Raw genomic sequence first — 26897 nt, forward strand, 5'->3', positions numbered from 1 at the left:
TTGGGATACCTCACTTAGTAGAATGCGTTCCAGCTCTATCCAGGAGTATACAAGAGGTGCTATATCACCATTGTTCCTTAAAGCTGAATAGTACTCCATGGTATACATATACCACATTTTATTAATCCACTCATGTATTGATGGACACTTGGGTTGTTTCCACATCTTTGCACTGGTGAATTGTGCTGCTATAAACATTCGGGTGCAGGTGTCTTTCTTATACAGTATCATTCTTGGCAAAAATTTGAATGGAAAGTTCCAGAAATAAACAATTCACAAATTTTAAATTGTGTGCTGTTCTGAGTAGCGTGATGAAATTTCATGCTGTCCTATTCCTTCCCACCGGGGACATGAATCATCCCTTTGCCCAGCCTATCTTTGTGGTCTAAGCTACTCACTGTGGGTCACTTAGTAGCCACCTCAGTTATCAGATTGACTGTGGCAGTATCACAGTGCTGATGTTCAAGTAACCCTAATGTTACTCAACGGTGGCCCCAAAGTGCAAGAGTAGTGATGCTAGGAGTTCAGATATGCTAAAGAGAAGCTGGAAATTCCTTCCTTCAAATGAAAAGGTGAAAGTTCTCCACTTAATAAGGAAAGGAAAAAAATTATATGCTGAGGTTGCTAAGATCTATGGTAAGAATGAATCTTCTATCCATGAAATCGTGGAGAAGGAAAAGAAATTTGTGCATAGTATATATGGTTCAGTACTATTCCAGTTTCAGGGGGTCTTCGTATCCCCCTTGGCATCTCCTGCAGATAAGTGGGGACTACTATAACATCTTCACATACCAAAACTTTTCAATTATCGACTCATTTTTTTATTTCTATCTTATCTCCAAAATTACTCTCACATATTCTCTGTTCTCTTAACCAACCACCAGATTCCTCAATGAATTGACTTAATCTGAGTATAACGTCAGACTGGCTAAACCTTGATCTTATCATGGGGAATATTCCTCCCCTTCTGAAATACCAAACTTGGATGGAGCTCCCCAATACTTTTCTCAGTGCCCTTCCCATCTATACTTTCTTATTCATACCCCCCACTCACCAACTGAATTTTTTTTTTTCCTTACTAGAAACTGCCTGTGATATATACACGGTTCCTTTAACACTTGCTCCCCTTCCTTCAATATCAGTTATTAAGAGCGCCCCCAAAACTCAGACTTGAATCCCTGAAGCTAGTTTACACTTTGCCTTCTTCCTCTATTACACATTTACTCAGTTGCCTAGGCTACGTGGATCCCCTTATAGTCTTTCTCATCCATGTTCCTCCTTTCCTCTCTCTATCCCTGTTTTAGTTCTGCCCTTCTTCCAGGACTCCTTAGTAAGCTTTAGAATGACACTATGCCTTCTATCTTTTCTCCCTAGATTGCCAGATGTTTCTTTAGGTATTAGAACTGCTAATTCTTCCTCTGCATTCTAGATTTTAAACATTCACTACTCATAACTATGAGTGGTTTATTATTTATCTTTCAGTATAAATAAAGTTAAAAGATAAACTGACTTAAAGTAATACAGGAACTTTTTAAAGACTGGCACTTTATAGTTTATTGGGTGCAACTGTAAAAACTCCTCACAGCTATGCCATCTTGTAATTAAACGTTTCTGTTATTTTGGAAGTGCTACAAGAGGTTCTGAGTCATACATTGGATAATAAAATGTTAGAGCAAACATTTATACACTTAGGCAAATACTGTACTTGGATGGAATATTCTTAAAAGCTCTTCCTGCTAAATCAGCTAATCTTTTGATCTCCTTTTTTTTTTTCTCCTCTAGCTTTTTCCCTGGTTATGATAAAATGAAGCTTTTAATACGGTTACCTTTGTAGTAGTCAGTGCCTTATTGCTTAGCCCTGTAGAGTTAACGAGGCCAAGGACACTGGTTTGATTTCCCCATGGATCAGTTTCTTCTTGTTCTGCTAGTCTGTTAGTCACAGACTGTCCTTCAAAGCATGGCCAACCATTTCATAAATGTCAGTTATGAGGGAGATGGAGCATGGCTCCGTGGCAGTTCATTCTAAAATGCCCTACTAGTTCCGGAGTTTCATCCTCCCTCATATACAAATAACTCAGCATTTATTTTATCCATAATTTGCTGCAGCTAGCTCCTCTATGGCCCTCAACAGTGATAGTTTGCATAGCTTTGCATCTTCTTTCTCTGATCTTTATGCTGGATGGCCTACTGAATTTACTGAGAGGCAGGCACTGTGGTGTCACGAAAAGAACATGAGCTTTGGAGTCAGACCTTTCGTTCTACTACTATCACTGATCAGTTGTGTGCCCTTGGTTAAATTTCTTAATCTCTAAGTTTCTGCTTCTTCCTACTTTATACAATTGTAAGAATTAAGTAAAATAATGTACATAAAGCACCAAGAACATAGTATATGCGTAATGAATGTTAAAGTTCTCTACTTGTCTTTTATGATTCATAATCAATTGGTTAGGAAAGTTTGATATGGCTATCATTTATGTAACACCTACTCAGGGCCAAGTATGTTTTGTAGTGCTTTATGTCTATATTGTCACGATTCCTCATGATAATCTCACAAGGTTATTTATAATTATCATTTCCTTTAAGATAAAGAAACTGAGATAAAGTGTTGCTATCCGGGATGCATGGTTTTCATCTAAGCATAGTATACAGCAAATTGAGGTTACAGGGCTATTTCTAGGGAACTAGTTTTTAAGCACTACAGTTTAATAATTACCCAGAGTCAGGGGATAGAATGTTTGCTAAAAAAGGCAGATTCCGGGAGCCCCCCTACAAGCTGCCCATGTCATTTAGATGCAATTGGGCCTTTGGAGGACACTTGGATAAATATCAGTCTATGCAAGATAACTTAATTTGGTTCATTTATTCTATACTTTCAACTGCAGCAGGAGGAGGTTCAGAGGGCAGACTAGCAACTGTGGGCTAAAATTGAATTTGCATAAATAAGCAACGATGTGCTCACTCAGCTCCTCCTCATCACCTCAAGATGCTTGTCCTCTAGTGATACCTCCATAGAAGACCTGGATTCTTGATGTCTTTAATGCATCTTTGTTGATCCAGGCTCCATGTAACTGTATCAGCAGCAAACAGATGAGGAGATGCAGAGATGGGACTCGTATAGTGTAACTCTAGCCGTGGCCCTGTTCAACTGTCACAAGCTGTAATCTCTTGTAACCAACTTTCCTATCTGTAAATGGGGATGGCATTCATCTTATAAAGTTAGCGTAAGGATTACCACACCACCCAGCTCAATGGCAGGTGTTTATCAATAGTAGCTGTTGTTATTTATTTATTTTATTTTTCAGTGAGATGTCAAACATGATAGCCTATGTTAAAGCACTCTGTGAACAAGCTCTCATTCTAGAAAACCCTTTCCTCCAAAGCAATCCTTTGGAAAATGTGACGAAAGCTATGAACCAGCACCGTACAATGAAGATATACTGTGAGCCACGCAGGTATTTTTAAATTCTCTAGTATCCACGTTAAAAAAAAAAAAAAGGTGAAATGAATTTTAATCATTTAATTTTGCCAAATAAAACTATTATAATTTCAGCATGTGATCGATTAAAATTATTGAGATATACATTATTTTTTTCATACTAAGTCTTCAAAATCCACTATGCAGTTTCCACTCCCAACCTATCTCAATTTGGGCACTAAATTTTCAACGGCAAAGTGCAACGTAGTCCTGCCAAAACAAAATCGTGTTTAATAGAAATGTTATTCGCGGGTTCACGGACCTCACGAAGTTCACCCTTGCTTTATACGCCCTTGGTTAAGAACTGTCCCTTTGACGTTTCATAACCCAATTTATAATGTAAAAGAGTCAACGAATTACTTTCCCCGTGTTCGCTGCACATTATTCCCGTTTGCTGATGAATAAATCCCTCGAGCTAAACGGAGCAACTTTAGAGACGCAGGGGAGGGGGCGGCTGATTAATTAGGACGTACACAAATGAGCTGAGGATATAGCGGCTGAAGCACGTTCGGCCGCTGTTTTCTGTCGTTGTCTCCTGGTGTGATGACAGGGTTAACTTCTGCACATTCAGGTTGCAGATTTTCACCTTCCCGACGAGCCAACGTCAGGGGCCGCACTTCTCAGAGCACAGAAGGCTCTTGCAAACACGCAGGCAGTAGCCGCTGAACTTGCACAGATAGGGATTTATTCAAAGCCCCCCTGCTATTTTTAGCCTGAGCAACTGCTCGCCAAGTTTATGGAAAGAGAAACGCACCCGCTACAAAACAGACGCGCGCGCGGGGTTAGACCTTTGCCAGGTGCCGCTCGAAATCCCCTGAGACTACTCCCACCGAAACTCGGCGGCGCGTTTGTTTTTCCACAGCAGGACCGGCGCGGCCTGCGCGGCCCGGGGGCGTGGCCGGGCGCGGGGGCGTGGCCCCGGGCCGTGGGCGGGGCCGGGCCGGCAAGGAGGCGGAAGTTCCCGCGGGCGGTGCGGACGGCGCACGCACTGCGAGTCACTTGTCAGCGCTCGTCTGAGGCGAAGGCTTCGCCGCGCCGGACCTGAGGTGAGTGGCCGCCGGCCCCGGAGGCGCTTGTCGGATCTCCCGCGGGGAGGCGGGAGAGCAGCGGGCGCCGAGCGCAAGAAGGGAAGCGCGGCCGGGGAGGAGGAGGGGGCGCTCCTCGCGCCGGGACGGCTCCTCAGGTGCTTTGCGGGCGCTGAGCGGCGGAGGTGGGAGCGCCGCGCGGGGAGCGAGGGGCGCTCGGGAGAGGGCGGCGCGGGAGTGGGCGTGAGGCCAGAGGGCGAGCCCTGGAAGTCCCCGCAGCCCGGGCCGGCCGGGACAGGCGCACCGGAGACAGGGGCGCGAGAGCCGGCGCCGGGGGGCGGCGAGGGCCGGGCGCGGACGGGCTCCCGGGCGCCGCCGCTGCGACCCGCCCGGCTGCCGGCGTCGCTGGGCTGCCCCCGTGGCGTCGGGTGGTGCCCGAACCTCCTAGGGGTGAGAGGGGGGAAAGCGAGACTGGACGGAAAAGGCGTGTGATTTTTTTTTTTCTGTGCTCTCAGACTAGCGAGAAGCAATTACGTACCTCCAAACACTTGCAATTGTGTAACCGAGGAAAACTGCGTCCAGAAATAAAGCTCGTTCAAAAAGCAAATCTGTCGCGAACACCAGATTTATCAACGCTTGCGTGCTCTGGGGGGCTTTGGTAAGACTGTGCCTCCCGTGCGTCTGACAATAATAGGTGGAAAGAGGAAGGGCGTGCTGGACAAGGGCAGAGCTTGGAAAGAAACTTCGCGGCTGCGCTGGGCAGGGCAGGTCGAGGGTGTGATCGCCAGATCCTACCCCGAGTCCGCCTTCCTGGCCCAGAGGACGCCTGAACCCGCCTGCCACGGAAGCAGCGCGCTCGGGAGCCTTATTTGGCCAACAGGGCTAGGCGTGAGCCTCTCCTGGAAAACTGTCTCGTCGGCTGCTTTCATCCCGCGCCTGTGGCTTTGATTCTTCAGCTCTACCTTCCTTATCTCTCCATCGGGGGGACAAAGGGAATCTCAAGATACTTCTCTTTAACGTCAGGTCCTTCTTGTCCCTCTGTAGTTCATCGCGAGTTCTTCTTTGCACCCTCCCTCCCTCCCACCCACCAGAGAAGCTGGGTTTCTAGTGTGGGAAACACCAAGCTTCCTTCCCCAGTTCTAGAGCAAAGACATTGTTTAGATTTTCCCCAAAAGAAGAAGTCCACAACTATACAGAAATCCCAACATTTTCTACGTGTTTGAAAGCAGAGGGGGGGCTGCTGTTTCCTGCCTGCCTGGTATTTTAGGAAGGGGCACTCATAACCAGATGGAGGAGACCTGGAGAAGGCCAATTAAAAATATTGCCATGGCTTAGGGCACAGAATGTTTTAAGGCAGATGAATTCCAAATGAAGCGAGCAGAAGGAGAATCCAGAAATGAAATGACACTGGCATTGTAGTGTGGTTATGACCTCGCCAGTGCTAGAAATTTCAATCACAAGTGGGAGAAGTCAGGAATGGAGTCCTCAAGCAAAGGGGGAAGTTGCTTGTATATATGGGTTGATATATAAATGAAATATATGTTCTTGTAGGGAAGAATGGGGCCAAAGGAAGTTGAGCCTAACTTTCATCATCTTCCCCTGGCACAAGTTAAAGATTAAAAAAAGAGAGGGCAGGCTTCCTGTGAAATATCAGTTGGCTTCATATACTTCTGATTTGTACTGTGTGCTAATTCAAGACCGTTTTTTTCCTACTAGTTTTATGAAAATCTTTTCTTTTTGTAGCAGGAAAGCAATGACATTGTGTGTTGGTCCTTATTAGCTCTCATCTGTTTGTTTTTCACCTTTATGCAGCAGTTTGACTTCTGGTGTGGCCTTTGGGTCTTTTTTAGTACCCTGTGCCTATTACTTAAGTATGAAGTAATGTTATTGCCTAGTGGTTCAACGTACTACCATGCTAGTGGAAAAGCTCATTTGGTTTCTAGGTAGATGCATGCAGTGCATATTTTCTCTGATTTAATTTTTTTAAAGAACCAGGCTTATTTGAAAGTTTTACCTCACTTTCTCTTTATGAGAAGGAGGAATCTGTTTGCTTTAAGTATACCCAGTGGTTTGAATAGCTACATCTGGCACTATGAATTTGGTGCAATGGGATAGAAATTTTGGATGGGTTAATAAGAAAATGAAAAAATATTTAAAGACAGGTAATATAAGGTGGTGATTTTGTTGCACAGTTCAGATTTTCCCAGGAAGTATGTTTTAAAAATTATAGATCTGTTACGTTTTTAATTTTTTTTAACACGTTGACTGCCACACAAGAAAAAAATGCTTTTCCTTGGGACCACAGTGTTTTATTATGAAAATAGAATAAAAATGCCAAAAACAAAACGATCCGTTCTAATTTAATGAAAAATTTTTTATTGTTTTTTGTGGGTGAGTTATATGCAACTTGAAAAATAGTTCTTGCAGCGCCCAAGGTGAAGAGACGTGTGAACTACGTAAGCTTCATGAGGTCCTGGGCTCAAAACTAGCGTGAGTTAAATACAACTCACATGGCAGTTAATGTGTTAAAGAGGGAACCGTTCTGTTTCTTAGTATTACACTAAAAGAAAAAAAAAAACTTCATTCCTTCCAGTCTCTCCTGCTATTATAACAACCAGTAGTAAACGCCAAGTTAAACTTTTTTTTTTTGCTTTTAAAAAAAATTATGTAAAACTACTACCATGAGAATGATTGTGAGCACACTTACTATAAGACAGAAAAAAGAAAGCACTGATGTGCTGGTCCTTTTCTAAAGCACCAATTCAATTTTGTGCTTTAAGGTTAACCTTGCACTTCTACCACACTTAGTCATAATCTTATTCAGTGGGTGATAAATGCCTACTGTCTACTTTGCCTGATGAGATGTGCGTATAAAACAGAAAGCAGGCTCTGAAATATCACTGTGCTAGATTATTGCCTATCATCGCCTATCTGAAGCACAGGTAGATATTACTTTAACTGTGGAAACTACTATGTCCTTATAAGAGGAAATACGAGTTGTAGTTCATGATTGGAAAGAACAGTTTTATGCATTAAAAAATAACTTATTGCTGGGCGCAGTGGTGTGTGCCTGTAATCCCAGCTACTTGGGAGGCTGAGGTGGGAGGAACTCTTGAGCCCAGGAGTAGAGACCAGCCTGGGCAACATAAGGAGATCCCCATCTCAAAAAGCAAGATAAAACAAAACAAAACTAGACTCTCATTTTGAAGAATTTAACATTTGGAAAGCATGAATGGGAGCCTACTGATTCACAGTCCCTTTCATTTGTTAGAGTGACTTAAGATTTAAGTAAGTGCCAACTGCAAACAGAAGAATATGTGAGGTGAAGGGAAGGGGAAAATCATTTTGAATTCAACCTGCAATAAAATCTTACTCTTTCTGTTATACATTAATAAAGCATTGTAAAGTACTTTGGTTAGAGTTTGAATGCAAGAAGCCACAAAATAGGATTGTAGCAAGTTGTAGAACTCATCAAATGTCTATCTAGAAATATGTTCTTTCTTTTTTTTTTAAATGTATATATTTTTAAGTGTTGCTGTTTGCTTCCTTTTTTTTTGATTACCCGGGCTAGAGTGAGTGCCGTGGCATCAGCCTAGCTCACAGCAACCTCAAACTCCTGGGCTCAAGCGATACTTCTGCCTCAGCCTCCCGAGTAGCTGGGACTACAGGCATGCGCCACCATGCCCGGCTAATTTTCTCTACATATTTTTCGGTAGAGACGGGGTCTCGCTCTTGCTCAGGCTGGTTTCGAACTCCTGAGCTCAAACAATCCGCCCGCCTCGGCCTCCCAGAGTGCTAGGATTACAGGCGTGAGCCACCGCGCCCGGCCTGCTGGTTGCTTCTGACAGGCAGAAATATATTCTGATATGGAATCTTTAGACTATGCAAATTGGCATGAGTGTAAGAATTGTGTATTCATAGATTCCCTTTCTTAGACTGAAATTAATAAATAACTTTATATACACTTATCCTCTATATCCTTTCACCCCCCCAAAAACAAAATACTAAACACAATTTATAATTGGCTTTATATTAAATGCATTTAAATATGTACTAGGGTTTCAAATAAACATTTTTTTTAACCATCTCATTTTTTTTTTCACAGTGTCTTTCATCTCCTGGCATTGGACTTTGAGCCATTAGAATCATGAGCAACTACAGTGTGTCCTTGGTTGGCCCAGCTCCTTGGGGTTTCCGGCTGCAAGGTGGCAAGGATTTCAACATGCCTCTGACAATCTCTAGTGTAAGCAAACTTTACAGATTTTATTACAGATGTTCATTCAGTGGTTGGTCCTGGAAATCTCAGGGCTGAGTTGTTCAATTCTCTGTTCACCTGTACTCTACTTACTATGATTGCTTGTGGGATTTAATGTCAGCAAATGTAGTCACCTATAATAACGGATGGGAAGAGGACATTTAGCAAGGATAGTTAATTTCAGTTTAGCTTATTTTTCCATTTTCCTCCAGATTATCAGTACTAAAATGGAAAAGCATTTAACTAGGGGGAAGATTGTAAATTTTTGAACTGTCTTTAATTTTGGGAATTCTTTATATGTAGTTTCTTCTATATGTAGTTCCTTTATATGTAACTTTGGAAGGTTGTGCTGTGGGATTTTAATGGTCCCTTTCAGCTTCAAAAGCTATTATTAAAACCTGTTGATCAAAATTGAATAAAATGGGCCAGGTGTGGTGGCTCACTCCTATAATCCTAGCATTTTGGGAGGTTGAGGTGGGAGCATTGCTTGAGGCCAGGAGTTTGAGACCAACCTGAGCAAGAGCAAGACCCCATCTCTACCAAAAATGAAAAATTAGCCGGGTGTGGTGGCACACACCTGTAGTCGCAGCTACTTGGGAGGCTGAGACAGGAGAATCGCTTGAGCGCAGGAATTTGAGGTTGCAGTGAGCTATCATGATGCTACTGCGCTTTAGCCCAGGTGGCAGAATGAGACCCTGTCTCAAAAAAAAAATAAAATTACTGTTTTTTTTTATTATTTTCCTCAGCTCACTTTCTGATGAAGGTGATAGCCAACAGTAAAATGGCCAAATCTACTTACCTTTGAAGAGGAAATGAAGGGCTTGGGTCTCAAGTAGATAATCAGCCAATGAATAATTGAGATTTGGCTTTTTACCTCCTTGCGGATTTAGTTTGAATGTATTCTGTATATATATTTTAAGGATATGTTTTCATTATTATGATGATACTGATGAGGGGAATAATTACAGCTTCCATTTATTGAGGCTTGACTATATGTCAGGCAGTGTTTCACTTTCATCACCAGTAGGTAATTATTACTGTTAATTAACTTTTTAGGGGGTTTGTTTTTATATATTCAAATTAATGTGAATTTCTACTCCTCTTTTACTCAGATGGTAGTGTAATATACATACTGTTCTCAATGATTTACCATGGAGAACTTTCTTTCTATATAAGGAGCTTAAAAAAAATTGTGTAATAGTTTCCTATAGGAAAGTAACAATTTATTTAACCAATCCTCTACTGAAGGGTAGTCACAAACAGTGCTACAGTGAATACGGCATATAAGTATATAGGTACATAATTAACTATATGTGTCTATGTCATTTTGCTAGGTTGTGCAATGAATGAAAATACCTATTTTCTGCCCCCAAACCCCCAGTCTTACCAACAAACTTTTGGATTTTTACCAAGTGTTATAAAGGCATCATCTCATTTAATTCTTATATCAGCCTGCGAAATAGTGGTATTATTCCCATTGTACAGAAGTGCTGTGGGCTCACGTCTGGGGGTGTGAAAGAGTTGGCTTTCAAGCAGTTATGTTGCCTGCCTAATTAGGCTGCTTGCCTAATAATTCCCTTTATCTTAAATTTAGTTAGCTGTTTCTCTAGTCAGATATTTGGAAGAGTATCATTTTGTTTAATTATATATATATAAAAATACATATACAAACACACTCTGCATCTTATAGTATATATATATATACACAACTTGATAGATTAAAAATAAATATGTAGCCTACATATCCCTATTAAAATACTGCAAATATCATTTTACTAATGGAGTTTCCTTTGTTTCTTGGCTATGGATTTTAAAATAGTTATCTTTTTTACCAATTTCTGTCTTGATTCCAGTTAATCAGATTTGGTAAGGAAATATATTCATGTGTAATCTAGTCTGCAAGTTTTAAGACTTTTGTGGTTGGATGAAATTTTAAATATAAAGTATCCATGTGAAAATGTGTCTTGTGATTTATTCCCGTTTGAGTGAGGTAGTGGTTTTTTCCTTCTACTGAAGATCTATTATGAGAACAGGAACAATATTGGAATGTTATCTGTTTTTATGTTTTGTTAACATTATTTTACATTAAGTTTGAATATTCTACATTTAATTGTCTAAAGAAGTTATTGTTCCATTTAAAATACTTTCATTTCTGCTGGAAAAAAGTCCAGAAATAAATTGATGCCTAAATGAGACAAACTTAGTCATCATTTTGTTATTTGGTAAAAGAAATGCAAATGGACTATGTAAATTTTGTGGTACCATGCCTTTAAAAAAGTTTTATGTTCCTCAGTTCCCTGGCAGACAGTTTGAGGTGCTAGGTCTATGTTGTGATGCTGATCCAACAGAACACTGTGTACATACGTATGTGCCCTCCCCTGGCACAGAAGAAATGCTTTCCTTGTGTAGACAGAGTGCTAATTAAAGGATTTTGAACATACTGATTAAAAGAGACTATGGTAACAAAGCTGCTGAGTTATTTCTGTTCTCTTACAAAAGTCTCTGCCATCTAGTGTGACCTTTTTGGGGCTTGTGCAGTGGGGCATGCAGTTCACTCTGGACTGGAGAGGATTGGAGGGGGAGGAGAGGATTGGAGGGGGAGGAGAGGAGAGAAGGGAATGTTGGCTCAACAGGGCTGCTGGGCTGTTGGCCTTTCATTGTAGTTATTTTTAACCCCTTGTGTGGTTTAATTTAAATATGCCTAGTAACATTGCCTAATAAAGATTTGTGTTTAATAACTAATTTATATTTTGGTTAGATTATTAATATTGTAAATTTTTTACTTACTCTCATCTTAATTAGTTCTCTGGTTATGGTTATTGTACCTTAATTATGTAAAATTACTGGGATTTTTTTTTTCAGTGATCAGCAAGTTCTTTAATTAATAGTATCAAGAAGCAATTAAAACCTGAAAGCCTGCCTTAAAACCTGTAATTTAATGATTCTCCTATTTTAATAATGCATATGAAATTCTGATTAAGGTGTGGCACGCAGTATTCTCGGAATTATCTTTTATAATATTATCAAATTTAAAAACCAAAAATTTAGAGACTTGAAACAAATCTCCCACAGTTATAGGGAGTATAGCAGTTATATTTTTAAATTTATTCTCTTGAAATTCTAACAGAAAAAATCAGAAGTTTTTGCTTAGTTGGGAACATTTGTATCTTTATATTGAGAGTTCAAGAGTGTACATTTTTTTCTCTGATCAGGTATTATGTTGAACTCCAAAAGCCCATTTACATTCATTTGTAGCACTGGAATTCTGGGGTACAAATTGTGTTTTGAGATAAATAAGCCATTTGAACATTCCGTCTTCCGGAGATTTTGTTCTACCGGCATGTGAATATGGTGAATATTACTTGTATCTTAAAGCATACCAGCTATAAAATTTTAACATTTCAGTCAAATATATTCATCATCTATATTGCATGAATTTTATATTATGTTTTGTGGATGGATTTCCGAGATAAGATTGGCCACTTGCTAACTTTTTAAAAGGATCCACAGATTGCTGTAACTACATGATCACATGTCATTGTCTTCAATTTCCTATCCTTAAAATGGAGTGCTGGCTCTAGGAGTTTGAAGGCTGTCTTTTTATGACCCTGTATTTATGGAATTGCCCTGAAGCCATGGAATGTGGGGACGGGTTTCATTGTAGCAGTTTGGGTTTGTTGGTCTTTGGCAGTATATTTTATACGAAGAAATAGGAGACTTGTTACATAATTCAAGGCTATATTTTGGCCAGTTCATGTTCCTCCTGATGGAATTACAAGAAGGATTACGTATTTGTGGATAACGTCTTTTAAGCACAGCATCCTAAAGTTGAAATACTCTGCTTTGTGTTATTTTCTAACATATAATGTTAGAGCTTTTTTCTTCACTATCAATATTTGGATTTCCTGAAGATGATCTCCCAATTCTCTACAAACACATTTCAAATGGTTCTTTAGCAGATAAAAGTGAGATCAGACTTTTAAATACCCGCGTAATAATGACTTTGATTCTCAAGAGTTAGGGAAGGATTCATCGTTATAAGCTCAGACAAAATTTTAATTGGATTTGAAAAGCAGAAGAAATTTACCATTTCCTGGAGTATGGAGTCCTGTTTGGGAGTATAGCACACAACAGAGAAAGACAGTATTGTGAAACAACTTGCTGTGAATTCATTCAGTAGTTATAGGAATACTTTCTAGAAGCCATTGAAGAAGATACAAAGTCTTGGGGAGTGCAGAGGTTGGGTGGAAAAGAAATATGCAGAGTACTGCAGTACTGGGCAGTGTCATAAGACCTGTCATAAGACATTATTTGATGAAAAGACATTCAGATCAGTGTTTCTCAGTTTTAGAGAAAGTTAATTGAGTTTGCGTAACTATATAATTTACATTTTACATATGTGTTCTCTCTCTGCTTTTACAATATTAATTACCTTTTGTGTGGGGTTCAGAGACCTGTCTTTTCCCATGTGACAGTTTTCTGTTTTTTTGTGGTAACAAGTGTCAAGAATATCAAGATAATTCTGAAGACTTTTTTTTTTTGTCTATTATTTGTAAAGAAATGAAAATCTTATCAGTATGTTTAGATCTTTTGTGTTTGTGGAGGTTGGCTTCCTTTAGGAGAAGTTAATTGAACTAACTGGTCCTTGAAGGATGAAATTGGAACATCTCAAAGCCAATATTTCTCGATGTTGGTTTTCAGTGCCTAGTGAAGACGAAGACTTTTCTTGCCATTGCCTGACTCTTGAGTAAAGCTGCGAATGTAGTTGAGTGATTCTCCAGACATGCCAGCTGCAGAGTTCCCCTCATAGAGGAGGACAGAAAGACTTTCAGTCCTCTCAAGCTAAAATGGGAGAACTATTCTACCTTGAATAAATGGGCCTATTGTTAATTTTGAGCTGTTGAGTATTTTCTTTTACATTCCCTCCCAGCTACCCTGTCATAATGCCACGTTAGAAAGTTAATTTAGTTTGTGTAACTATATAATGTATATTTCACGTGTATGTTCTTTGTCTGCTTTTAAAGTATTAATTATCTTTTGTGTGGGGTTCAGAGCCCTATCTTTTCCCATGTGGCAGTTTTCTACTTTTTGTGGTCACACGTGTCAAGAATATCAGGATAATTCTGAAGACATTTTTGTGATCTATCATTTGTAAAGAAATGAAAATCTTATCAGTGTGTTTTATTGCAAATTAGTTTTAGAAGAAACGGAGCTTGCTTGTTTGATCTTAATAAATGGTGGGCATTTTGGAGAGTTATTTGTTAAGAGAAATTTTACTGGTAGGCAGGACTTCTGTATCTGATGGAGGAAACAATACTGTAGGGTTTGGGTAAAGTGAGAATAGCATTTTTAGACTTAAGTAAAGATGTTTATACAACCTATTCACCTACTCATGAATTAGGTATAATATCTGCCTAAAGTGAGAATATTGAAACCTATGGACTTTCAGTTATTTTGAGGACTTTTGAGGCAAAAGCTTGTCTTTATGATGGTTGTTGGTCATACTTCATTTGAATATATAGTTCACCGATTGTCTTTGTCCATGACATCCTGTTTGCAGTAGTTCTTACCCACATTCCTGTATACCAGCAGGGCAAGTCATGTCTTTTTCCCCCATTTACAACTGCATGGAGGAGAAATCTGATAGGATTTAATCTAGAAACAAGCATTGCTCTAGACAAAAAAGGTGTTCTTTTGGCATCTTTTAAAGGATAATTATGTTTCAGCTTTGGCACATGAGACTCTCTAGGCCTTTATTTCAGTTTCTGAGATGCAAAAAAAATATTGAGTATGTAATAATAAAATTTGACAAATTAGATACCAGCATGTAAAATATCAATATGTATATGCATTTGCATATAAGTGACATAATGGGAATAAGAAGAGAAAACATTAAATAACTAAAGAGCAATGTCCATGGTGTCTGCTGATTCTTTATGTGTGGTCCTCAACTCTGGGCCATGGACCAGTACTGGTCCGTGGCCTGTTAGGGACTGGGTCACAGAGCTCTTTCAAGGCTCCACCACCCCACACCGTCCATGGAAAAATTGTCTTCCATGAAAGTGGTCCCTGGTGCCAAAAAGGTTGGGGACCGCTGCCTAGGAGCAGGGCCACTGACTGTGTAGTCACATTGACAAGGCACGTTTGGTTTTTTTAATTCATAGAGAGAGAAAATCACTTATCTAGCAGAAATAATTTGTTTTTATTAAGAATATTTTTTGAGATAATAAACCATTTATGAATGGAAAAAGACAATGTTGAATGAGTGTTTAAAGTTAAATTTGGGAGAATTTTTAATACTATTATTAAAACTGAATTTCTCAAATCTTATATTCATTTCCTCCATCTTCCCTCACTTTATTTTTTTCTTTCCTGTTGCTTAAGTGGAATCATCTGCTCTTCTGTAAATACTCAAATTTCTTTTGTAGCTGATGTTGTCACTCATTTTGTGTGATAATTACTGGAATAAAGTTCATCAACCTTCATGGCATTTAGTACTCCCAACAGGGCAGCAAAATGTCCCTCATAGGCCTCAGTGGAGGAAAGTAAAACGAACTGAGAGGGTTAATAGAAGGAAATGAGAAAGAAAAAGATAGTCCTGCTTAATCCTTTCCCCTTCTCCCTTTTGAAGTTTCTTTAATTTATGATTTTCTTTAAGTAAGACATTCATATGGTTTGAAATTCGAAAGATACACTAGAGTATGGAGGGAAGAGTCTTCTGCTGCCCCGCCATTCATTTTCTCTTCTTGGAAGCAACCATTGTTAGCAGTTTCTTGTGTATATACCCAGAGGTTATCTATATAGTTATATGTAAATAGGTGTATATCCTTCCCACTCCCCTTTTCAATTCAAATAGTATCCTTAAAAATTACTTAATTTTTGGCATTTTTTCACTTAACCCAATATCAGTAAATATATCTTCATTCTTTTTTTTTTTTTTTTATTACAGCTACATTGTGTTTAGATTTGTCATGATTTATTTAACCAGTTCCTGTTGGTGGACAATTAGGCTTTTTCTGGTGTTTTGCTTTTACTGACACTATAGTGTGTGTTTTGCCTATATATATATGAGTATATGTGTCAGGTAAATTGCAGGAAATGGAATTCCTGAGTCAAAGGGTTGTATGCATTTTTAATTTTGATTGATTCTGCCAAATATCTCCATAGAGACACTCCTACCCGTAATATGAGAATGCATGTTTCCACATACCTGTACTAGCATGAGTTTCAACAGACCTGATGCTTTCCAATCAGATGGGCAAATCTCCACCTGTGTCCTTTTTACAGGGCTTAATCACGAGTATTCTACCAAGGATTCTCAATGTTAAAGTGGCTCATTGTTTTCCATTTCACAAGAGAATATATGAAATAAAAATGATACTATTAATTTCTTAGCAATGGTATTTTCTGAATTCCTTCATCTAGAGCTTTTATTAATAGTTATCACTATCATTTGCTTCATTTTTTTTTTCTTTTTTGAAGAGACAGAGCCTCACTCTGTCACCCAGGCTGGAGGGTAGTGGCATGATTGTAGCTCACTGCAACCTCGAACTCCTGGGCTCAAGTGATCCTCCTGCCTCAGCCTCCTGAGTAGCTAGGACTATAGGCATGCGCCACCATGCCCGGCTAATTTGTTTCCTATTTTTAAAAGGATTTCCTTTCTATGTTAACATACTAATCGTAATTACATGGCAAAAGATTTTGTATTATGATGGAACAGTTTTTGACATAGTGCCCTGTCATAGACGATTTTAAAAATTAAGCAAATCACATTTAATGGACACAAGGTTATTACCTTTGGAGTTTCTCTAATAGCCTGACATACAGTTGACGCTTGAACAACATGGGGATTGACTTCCTGCGCAGCTGAAAATCCATGTATAATTTTTGACTCTCCCAAAACTTAACTACTGATAGCCTACTCTTGACCAGCAGCCTTACCGATAACACAGTCAATTAACACATATTCTGTATATCATACATACATTTTGTATGTATTGTGTGCTGTACTCTTACAGTAGAATAAGCCAGGGAAAAGAAAATTTCATTAAGACAATCATAAGGAAGACAAAAAATATTTACTATTCATTAAGTAGAAGTAGATTATCATAAAGGTCTTCATCCTTGTCATCTTTGTGTTGAGTTGGCTGAGGAGGAAGAGGAGGTGTTGGTCTTGTCTCAGGGGTGGCAGAGGCAGAAGAGGTGGAGGAGGTGGAAGGGAAGGCAGGAGAGGCAGGCACTCTTGATGTAACTTTTATTGAACAAAATTTGCCTATAAATGGACCTGTGCAAATCAAACGTGTTGTTTGAGGGTCATTTGTATTGTGTGGTTTTGAATCCCACTCTTCTCTACCTCCCTTTATGTGAGGTGCCAAAGAGACTGACCATTATGAGGTGTTCAGTATGGTTCTGGGACATGGTAAAATTCACCCTTATGAACTGTACTATGTTTTTGTTATCAAAATTATTAGCCATTGGAGCTTAAGTCACACAGGGTCTTTTTTTTTTAGATTATGGGTACATAATAGTTGTATATCTTTATAGGGTACATGTGATATTTTGATACAGGCACACAATGTGAATTAATCAAATCACGGGGCCAGGCACAATGGCTCACACCTGTAATCCTAGTACTCTGGGAGACCAAGGTGGAAGGATTACTTGAAGCCAGGAGTTTGAGACCAGTCTGAGCAAGAGTGAGACCCTGTCTCTACAAAAAACAGAAAAATTAGCTGGGCGTGGTGGTGTATGCCTGTAGTCCCAGCTACTCGGAAGTCTGAGAAAGGAGGATCACTTGAGCCCAAGAGTTTGAGGTGAACTAGGCTGATGCCACGGCATTCTAGCCCAGGCAACAGAGAGAGACCTTATCTCCAAAAAAAAAAGAAAAAAATCAAATCAGGTTAATTGGGATATCTGTCACCTCAGGTATTTATTATTTCTTTGTGTTAGGAAGACTCCAATTCCACTCTTTTAGTTATTTTAAAGTATACCCTAACTTATTGTTCCTTATAGTCATTTTCTTATGTTATCAAATATTGTTTATTCTATCTAACTGTATTTTTGCACCCGTTAACCATCACCACTTTATCCTCACTTCTCCGATACCCTTACCAGCCTCTGGTAACCATCATTCTACTCTCTATCTCCATGAGATCAATTGTTTTTGATATTTATTTCCTACATATGAGTGAGAACATGTGAGATTTGTCTTTCTGTGCTTGGCTTATTTCACTTAACATAATGTTCTCCAATTCCATCCATGTTGTTGCAAAGGGCAGGATTTCATTGTTTTTTTTGTGGCTATATAATATTCCATTGTGTATGGACCACAATTTCTTTATCCATTTGTCTATCTGTGGACACTTAGGTTGATTCCAAATCTTGGCTGTTGTGAATAGTGCTGCAATAAACATGGGAGTACAGCTATATTTTCGTTATACTGATTTCTTCCTTTGGTTGTATACCCAGCATTGGGATTGGTGGGACCTACCATAGTTCTGTTTTCAGTTTTTTGACGAACCTCCATACTGTTCTCCATAGTGGTTATGCTAATTTGCATTCCCACAGACAGTGTATGGGGGTTCCCCTTTCTCTGCATCCTCACTAGCATTCGTTATTTTCTGTCTTTTTGATAAAAGCTGTTTTGACTGGGGTGAGATAATATCTTGTAGTTTTGATTTGCATTTCTCTGATGACTAATGATGTTGAGCATTGTTTCATATACGTGCTGGCCATTGTATATCTTTTGAGAAATGTCTATTCCCATCCTTTGCCTGTTTTTTAGTTGGATTATTTGATTTTTTCCTATTGAGTTGTTGGAGCTCCTTATATGTTCTAGTTATTAATCCCTTGTCGGATGGATAGTTTGCAAATATTTTCTCCCATTCTTTTGGTTGTCTCTTCCCTTTGTTGATTATTCCTTTACTGAAGTCACATAGGTTTATAGAGTGTTCCATTGCATAGTGAATGAGGCATTGAGAAGGCATACTGATGTATGGCACAATGTATTTTTTCATTTAAGCCTGGTATAAGCAGCAGAGTATGTGTGTTGGTAACCATGGTGATGAAAAGAGTAAGGATGCTAGGCAGGGATGTTTATATTTTCCATGGTAAAGATGGGGAAGGAGGAATTTCCCTTTAGTGTGTTGCTGTAAATTTTAAATGTGATGAACAATTTTGGACTAGATGAGAATTTGCACCATTTGCTATTTGAATTCTGTGAGTTGTTAAACATTTTTTCCCAAGGTCCAAAAATTGATTTAACAATGGCCATTGTACTTCATGATACTTGTCCTGGATAAACTTTAATTTAACAAAAGAGGAAGTAGTTATTTTAATGACATTAACAACCGAATGCCATTTACCATTGATTGGATCAGGGGTTTTATTTCTGTGTTGTGGTTCAGTTCCACTGGGGATCTGATTAATAGCCCAGAATTTTTCAGATGATTTCTCAGATATTAACTTTTAGAAGTGGTAAGATTAAGGAATTTAGAAAGGTTATATCATGCTAGCTAGACAAGACTGTGAATATGTTCTGAAAGTATTTTTCTTCTTGAAAAAAGGTACTGGCGGGCAAATGTCCTTTAGAAAACAAATGTTTTAGCCCTTAACTGTGACCCGTTAGAGATGTTCTGGAGAAAGAAGTATATGTATAAATACAGTCATTGTTACACATGTCATTTTCATGATTTTGGCCGTTCCCTTGAAGTATCTTTATGCTACAAACTTGTAAATGTCCTACAAATGATTCTAGGCATTTCTGTTTTGTTTATATGTACCTCTGTTCATTCTGGAAGATTCCAGTTCTCCAAGTGATACTTTGATATTTTAGCAGACAAGTATGTTTCCAAAATTCGTGCATGGCTTATCCCTCTTAGGCTGGTTTCTCATCCTCAGGCTGGCAAGGCAAGACTTTTAGAAACTTATGTTAAATACATTACTTCCCTATTTAAGAAGTATAAGGGTTTTCCCTTATCGGTCGAATTATTGCTTAACTCCCCTACTTGGCATTCAGGCTGCATATAAATGAGCCCATTTAATACAACTGAGTTTATGATTCAAAAATGCCAAGTTTGAACCCTAAGGTCCTTGGTCTCTTTATTCTTTTTTGCACACTGGTTTCGTTTCTTTTTATCGTTCTTAAAGCCCTACCCATCCTTCAAGGTACATTCATCTATCAGTTGCTCTTTAAAATGTTTGACTATTGCAGCTCACTTGGATCTCTTTTCTTTCCTGTATTAAATAATAATAATAATGAAAATATGCTAACATTTATTGAGTCCTTGTTATTGTCTAGGTCCTGTTTTAGGTGTTTTTTTGTACATGTTCAATTATTTAATCCTCATAACGGCCCTGTGGGGAAGTATGATTCTAAATCTCTGATTTACAGAGGGACAGCGAAGTTATGTAACCTAAAGTTACACAGCTAGTAATTGGTTAGGCTCATGATTTGAAACCAGAAAGACTGAGTAGCAATAATGCTTTTAATAACCATTATACTTTCACTAGAGATAGCCAAGTTTTTGGTGTGTATGTGTGTGTGTTTCTTAACCAGAGAATAGTTGCTGTAGAATCAAAGACTTGTACGTATGGAAATGACTGAGATTATTAGGAAAAAAGATGACTGACTTCCAAACTGAGTAATCATCAAAATCATCAATGAGATTTAAAAAGTGTAGATTTTTAGGACTTTGCCCCAGACTCTGAATTTAGGATGTTTAGGGATTGAATAGATTCTATTTTTTTTAACATGCTTTTTCTAGGTGTTTCTCCATGCACAAGTTGGGTTCCATTTTATATACTTATGTTTGGGAACCATATGTAGCTTTGCTTTAGTACAAAATAATTGTTTCTATTATAGAGCTTTTGCTGTTTTGACCATTTCAGCAGAATAGTTAAGGCTAAGTTACTTGGAATCTGAACTGCTGTTGACCATATAATCTTGACAGATCTGCTTTTCTCCAACCACCAGTCTCTTCCTGGCTTTCAGAGTTCAGTCACCATAGGTCAACTTCTTTTTGCAAATGAATGGCAGGTTTTTTTTTTGTTTGTTTGTATTTTGTTTTTAAGAGACAGGTTCTTTCTCTGTCACCCAAGGTAGAGTGCAGTGGCCTGATCATAGCTCACTGCAGCCTGGAACTCCTGGGCTTGGCCTCCTAAAGTGCTGGGATTATCAGATGTGAGCCACTGCACCTGGCTTGGCAGTTTTGATAATATATCACATCAGGCTTTAGTTATGTTTAGGAAGGACCTTTGTGACAAAAGATTTGGAAGACTTTGAAGTTGGCATGCTACTTATAATATTTTAATAAATACTGTAATGAAATTTAATATCAAATATTAGATTTACCAAAGATTTTTGGAAAAATCTTTGGTTATACTGGGTTTTGTTTTATACCTCATGATTAAGCAAAAGTGGCTACATTAAAGTCAAAAAGAACAAGTTACATTTTTAAGGCCATAGACCAGGGATCAGTTCAAATTTTTGGTCTTCGTATTAGATTTCATAGTACAGTTTAAGTACATATAAATAGGTCATATACTTCATTAAATCATGAGCCTCTCTTACCAGATAGAAAACCTGAGTCTTGTTTACTCAAGATTACATTAGAATTCCCAGTACGAGTTCAAGAACTATTGACTAATAATCACAATGATAACAGAGGACAGATGGGAAGCTGAGTTGTAATTGCAATCAAGTTTCTTCTAGATTTGTTAATGTATATGAATGATAGAATTAACTGATGAAGCATTTTGGTTTTCTTTGTTTTCAGTCCTAATCAGGTTTTAGATTTCTAGGAAATGCCCCAGACGTTATATTTTGTAATAAAGAGTCTTACCTCCCAAGGTACAGAGTCTTTCTGCGTGTCAGCCAGAATTTGCTTTTTGTATATTTGACCCGACAGTTCTCTTCTTTAGTGTCATGCAAAACAAACATGCATGTTTGTTAAAGGCACATTACAGCCTTTTAAATAGGTGAATGAATTGTATTTCCCTTTGAGTCTTGTGAATATTCTCTAGGAAGCCATTTCTTCAAATGCTTCTCTCGTGACAGTTTCCCTATCTTCGCACCCTGTAGTAATTATTTGCCTTCAGAAGGAGTTCAGGTTTTAAATGTTAGAAGTGAATCTAGCCTCAGATATGTTAAGACCAATGCAGAAGTAGAATTATTAAGTAAGGAAACTGATGTTTGTGGGACCGGCTAGTGAGGGGTTTCGAAGCTGCTGTGAGCATTGGGCTTGGTGGAACTTTTACTGCTTTCCTTGAAAGTTTTTACAATATCTATGTCTTTTGTTTAAAAAAAAGAAAGAAAACTAAATTTAGCCTATGCTTTGTACATATGCAAACTCAGGCTGGTCTGGGCATATATGGCGATTAGGAGAGCCTAAGAGGGACAGACGTGTGTGTGTGTGTGTGTGTGTGTGTGTGTGTATGAGAGAGAGAGAGAGCGCACACTCACATGCATGTGTTTGCATGACAGATCAAGGATCTTCATGGGAAGAAATTCAAGAAAGAGATAATTGAGGTATATTCGAGTTTAGCCTTTGGAGATTTATTTATTATCTTTTGGTAAAGATGGGTAAATTCTGGGTACAGCAGGGTATGTCCTCCGGGTATGGTTTTTTGGCACTGCCCTTCTCTTGGATGATTCATGTCAGAACCCAGAGAGGAGAAGGTGTTAGTCAATGCATGGTAAGAGAGCAATAAATTTGGTAAGCAAATAAATTTGCAATGTAATTTAATAATGTGATGTGCTACAGAGCGATTGGGGGAAGAGGGTGGGAATCTAGGGATAGCGGATTGATTGATTTTAGTTTGAGTAGTCAGGACAGGCCGTCTAACTGAGGAGACAGCATTGACTTAAGAATGAGAACCAATCATGGGAAGAGCCAAGGAACTGCACTGTAGACACACAGAACAGCGAGTGAAATGGCCTTGAGACAGGAAAGAGCTTAATGTGTTCAAGAAATATTAATAGGAAGGAGGCTACAGAGGCAGGAGGGCACTGAGCAAGGAGGAAGGCAGGGTGAGATCAGGGAGGAGAGGTGCGTCTAGTGCCAAACTGAGAGATAAAGAGGTTCATGGAATTGAGGAGGGTAACACTGGGGGCAGTGGTAGGACAACTTCTGGAAATTTGAGATGGATTCTGATTCCTCTGGATTAGAACTGAGCTAGAAAGAATGGGTTACTATTAAATAGTATTGTGATTTTACCATATCTACAGGCTGGTGTGTTTTGTAAATTGCTTTTGATAGAAATTCTAGGGGAAGAATTTTTAAAAATTTTTGAGTTTCCAGTTTGGAAGTAAAACACTCATTTTAATGTATGTTTGTTTTGAAAAGTTATTTATAGTTGTAACACATATGAATTATTGTTTCATTACTTTTTGCACACTGATTACATTTTTTTCTATTTTGTGTTCTTTTAAATTTTGTTGTTGTTATTGTAAGAAGCAGCTTGTTTCCCAGATGGCTTCTGTTTTCATTTCCTTGTGATGTTATGACCTTTTCTACTTTAATAAAGATATGTTGCGTACACATTCAGGAGTTGTTTACAAATTATTCTGGTAGCACATTTGTTAGAGTCTGCCGCAGAGACAAAGTAAATGTTCGGATGTTTATTCTAGGTTAGATCTGTTGAGCTGAAAAAGGTGTGTCTACTTTTAAAAAGAATGAATGTTTTTGTGCCTATTGGTTAGTGCACCCAAAGCCAAGAGTTACATTTTATGACCCTTTTATTATTTCCAGGGGAGGGTGTTTATAAGGTTTAATAAATTTTGCATTTGTGAACTTTCAGAGGGGTCACTTGATGAGGGTTAACTTCCAGTAAGAGAAGGCCGATTGATAGTTGACTCTTCAGTAAATTCAGATTTTCATGCCTTAAACACATTGTAACGGACAAAAGTGTCACCAATATCATATAGCTGTAGTAGTACCTCAAAATGCCTCCATTATGAAGTAAATGATGTAACTTCATATTTCATATTAAACATAAGCTTTTTATAAATTCAGGGAAATAAGTTTTTCTATGAGTTTTGGGGTATATTTACAAAATAATACTTTATAACCAACTTGTGAATTATCTATAGTAAGTATGATAAAATAATGCACTGTGTGTAAAAAAACTTCTTTAGATATAATAGTTTTCTTAATGATTTTATCTTAAGATTTAAAGTAATCAAATGGTAATTAATTTCTAGCCTAAACAAACAAAAAAAACCTTCAGGTAACTGTGATTATGTAATGATGAATGGTCAAAAATCTGAATATTTTCTTATCAAAGCTAATGTATTAGCATTGTATTTTTTATTGATTTTCTTTTCACAGTGATCTCTTAGCATTTATATTTTCTCCCAGCGTACCACTTTAGGATTATATTTTTAGTGGATCATATTCTACATATTGTTGAGTATAGTTATTACAAGAGCTAGCTCTGGAGCTGAATGCCAGTGTGTGAATCCTGGCTCTGTAATTTACCAGCTGTATAGATTTGGGCAAATTATCGAACTGTTACCAGGTTCTTTACCTGTCAAATGGGGGTAAAAAATATTATTGTATTTATATCATAGAATTGTTGAGAGAAATAAATGAACACATGTCAAGTTCTTAGAACAGTGCCTGGCACACAGTAAGTACTCAGTTAAGGTTACTTAATAATAACAATAAACGTTACTTTATAGTAAATATTTACTAGTAATATGGAGTTGAAGCTGTTTTGAAACTATTATTAAAGTAATATTTCTAGATCCCTCACTTTTTAGATAATATCATCTTCAAAATTCAAATTCTGGTTTTCTTTTTTGAAGGTTTTTATGTATAATTTTTTAGAAGCACCCTTTTCAGCACGCGCGCACACACACACACACACGCACACACACACACCCTCAGTTTAAATTGAATTACTTCGTGAAGTATCTTCTTTATAGTCAGTGCATAATAAATATTTGTTGAATGCGTGGTCCGTTTCCTTCTCCATCTGTTATGGTCTGGCACAAACTCTCAGAGATTTGAAAGGAGGGTTGGCACTAGTACTACCTCCAATTAGACATTCTTTCCACAGTGGTTGCCATTCACTATAGTTTTGGGGTTTTTTTAAATTCTTTTAAAGTAGCACGATATACTGTATTGCTGGTGAGAAGTAGTTGCTCTAGGAAATAATTTTCTTCTCCAGTGAAGGATAAATTTGATAATAAGAGAGAATATATAAGTGGAATGTAGACTAGACAAACTCGGCAGTGTGCCTGCCGTTTGTACTGTCTCTTTCGGAGTTTTTACATCAACAGCCTTTGTGTGGCGGTCTCCATGCTCCTTATGTTGCCATCCTATTTCTCCGTCACAGCCAGCTGGATGAGTGCCTGACCCAAATGCAGCCATTCATAGAGAAAGTTAGGAGATTTGTATGTGGTCACACCAGTTACAAGCCTGATAAATTCTAAAAATTCAGCAAGTCTGAACTCAGCCATACAAATAAATGTAAATCATTGTTGCTCATTCATTGATTTATTTACTCATTCCACAAATATTTATTGGCCTAGGAACTGGAGAAACAGTGGTGAATAAAACAAAGTCTGTGTTCCCTCTCAGACCTGTATTTTAGGGAGGTGAAAAAGAGACAGCGAACAAATAAAAATGGTGAGAAAATGGTATGGGGCAAAACAAAAAGTGTAGGAAAAGAGAGTGGCAGTTGAAGGGGGTTACTAACTTGTAGAAAGTGAGCAAGTAAAGCCTCACAGATAGTGACATTTGAGCAGAGACATGGATGAAGTCCGAAAGAGCATTCAGGGAGAAGGATAAAGACCTTGAGGTGAGCATTTGCTTGCCATGGAACAGCAAAGCTTGAGTGGCTGGAGTAGACAGAATGAGGGGCAGAGAGGTAAGAATTGATTTCAGAGTCGAAGATAGTTATTTCCCAAGATTAGTAGTTGTATTAAAATCCTGCAGTATAATTAGTTGGTGGTTGGTGGGACAGAAGCACTTTTTCCTTATATTAAAATAAGATCTTGTTGGCCAGGGGCAGTGGCACACGCCTGTAATCCTAGCACTCTGGGAGGCCGAGGCTGAAGGGTCACTTCAGGCCAGGAGTTCGAGACCAGCCCGGGCAATGTAGCGAGACCACCATTTCTAAAAAATAAAAAAAATTTGGCTACTCAGGAAGCTGAGGCAGGAGGAATGCTTGAGCCCAGAAGTTTGAGGTTGCAGTGAGCTATGATCATGCCACTGTACTCTAGCCCGGGCAACAGAGTGAGACCCTGTGTCAAAAAAAAAAAAAAAAAAGGAAGATCTTGTCAACATAGTGAGTTTTTTGTTTGCTTTTGGATGCAGTAAATATTTTCTCTCAAGTTTGAAAAGTCTGCTGACTGCAGTGTTATTTTATGAAGGACTGATGTTAATTATTAATAGTATTTGATGTTTAAAAGGTTGTAAATACTGGTATTTGCATTCTTGGTACTGTTTATATGTAGGAAGAGTGATGATGAATGAAAAGTAGGGCAGATTAAATATATAGTTTAGTGATAATAACTTTTATGGAGTGGTGACCATTTATTTTCATTGCCATCATTCTAATAGTAATATTCACTTTAAAAATTAAGGTGGAATAAAATTATTGCCGTTTTTACTCCAAGATTTTGGGTTTACTCTTATTTTTCAGCTTCAAAAAATGGAGGCTGAGAAATTAATGCAGATTAATAGAGGCATATTAGTTTGCAGAATGTTTCAGTCTGTTTAGGATTTGTCAAATAACATTTGAAATCGCTTTTTAAGTTTTACTTTCAGAAATGTTTCGTGGGAAACTTAAGTTTCATTCAGTGGATGATCATTAAAACATTTTATTTATATCTGGCATGAATGATCTAATTTATATGGTGAACTGGTAACCATAGATCAATTGTCTTGGCTTTTGTTATAGTCACTAGAGTGTTTTTTGTTGAAATTTTAAATAAAAATGGCTAAATAATTTTCTCGAGGAGGGGCAGTTTTTCCAAAGTATTTTTATTTTATTATCATCATTAAACCTTTGTTCCTTTTAAGACTTAAGTTTTATTACAGGTAGACAATTATCTGTCATTCCAATTAAAAGTTTCATAACCAACTATATTATCCTTTGTGTCAATGAAATCTTCCCTCCCTCCCTCTTTTTT

The 26897-nt window shown here is 38.1% G+C and overlaps 1 protein-coding gene across 1 annotated transcript in view; it reads left to right on the forward strand.

Moving 5' to 3' along the window:
• Positions 1–4393: 4393 nt before the first annotated feature.
• The window catches only part of PDLIM5 (PDZ and LIM domain 5), a 250820-nt gene continuing 228316 nt past the window's right edge, over positions 4394–26897 (forward strand). The window contains exons 1-2 of the mRNA XM_012647161.1: positions 4394–4521; positions 8606–8743. Coding sequence (XP_012502615.1) covers positions 8648–8743 — 96 coding nt within the window. The 5' untranslated portion in view covers positions 4394–4521; positions 8606–8647. The remainder of the gene's footprint in view (positions 4522–8605; positions 8744–26897) is intronic.

The sequence above is a fragment of the Propithecus coquereli genome, unplaced genomic scaffold, assembly GCF_000956105.1.
Source record: "Propithecus coquereli isolate 6110/MARCELLA unplaced genomic scaffold, Pcoq_1.0 Scaffold26, whole genome shotgun sequence".
Classification (NCBI taxonomy): Eukaryota; Metazoa; Chordata; class Mammalia; order Primates; family Indriidae; genus Propithecus; species Propithecus coquereli.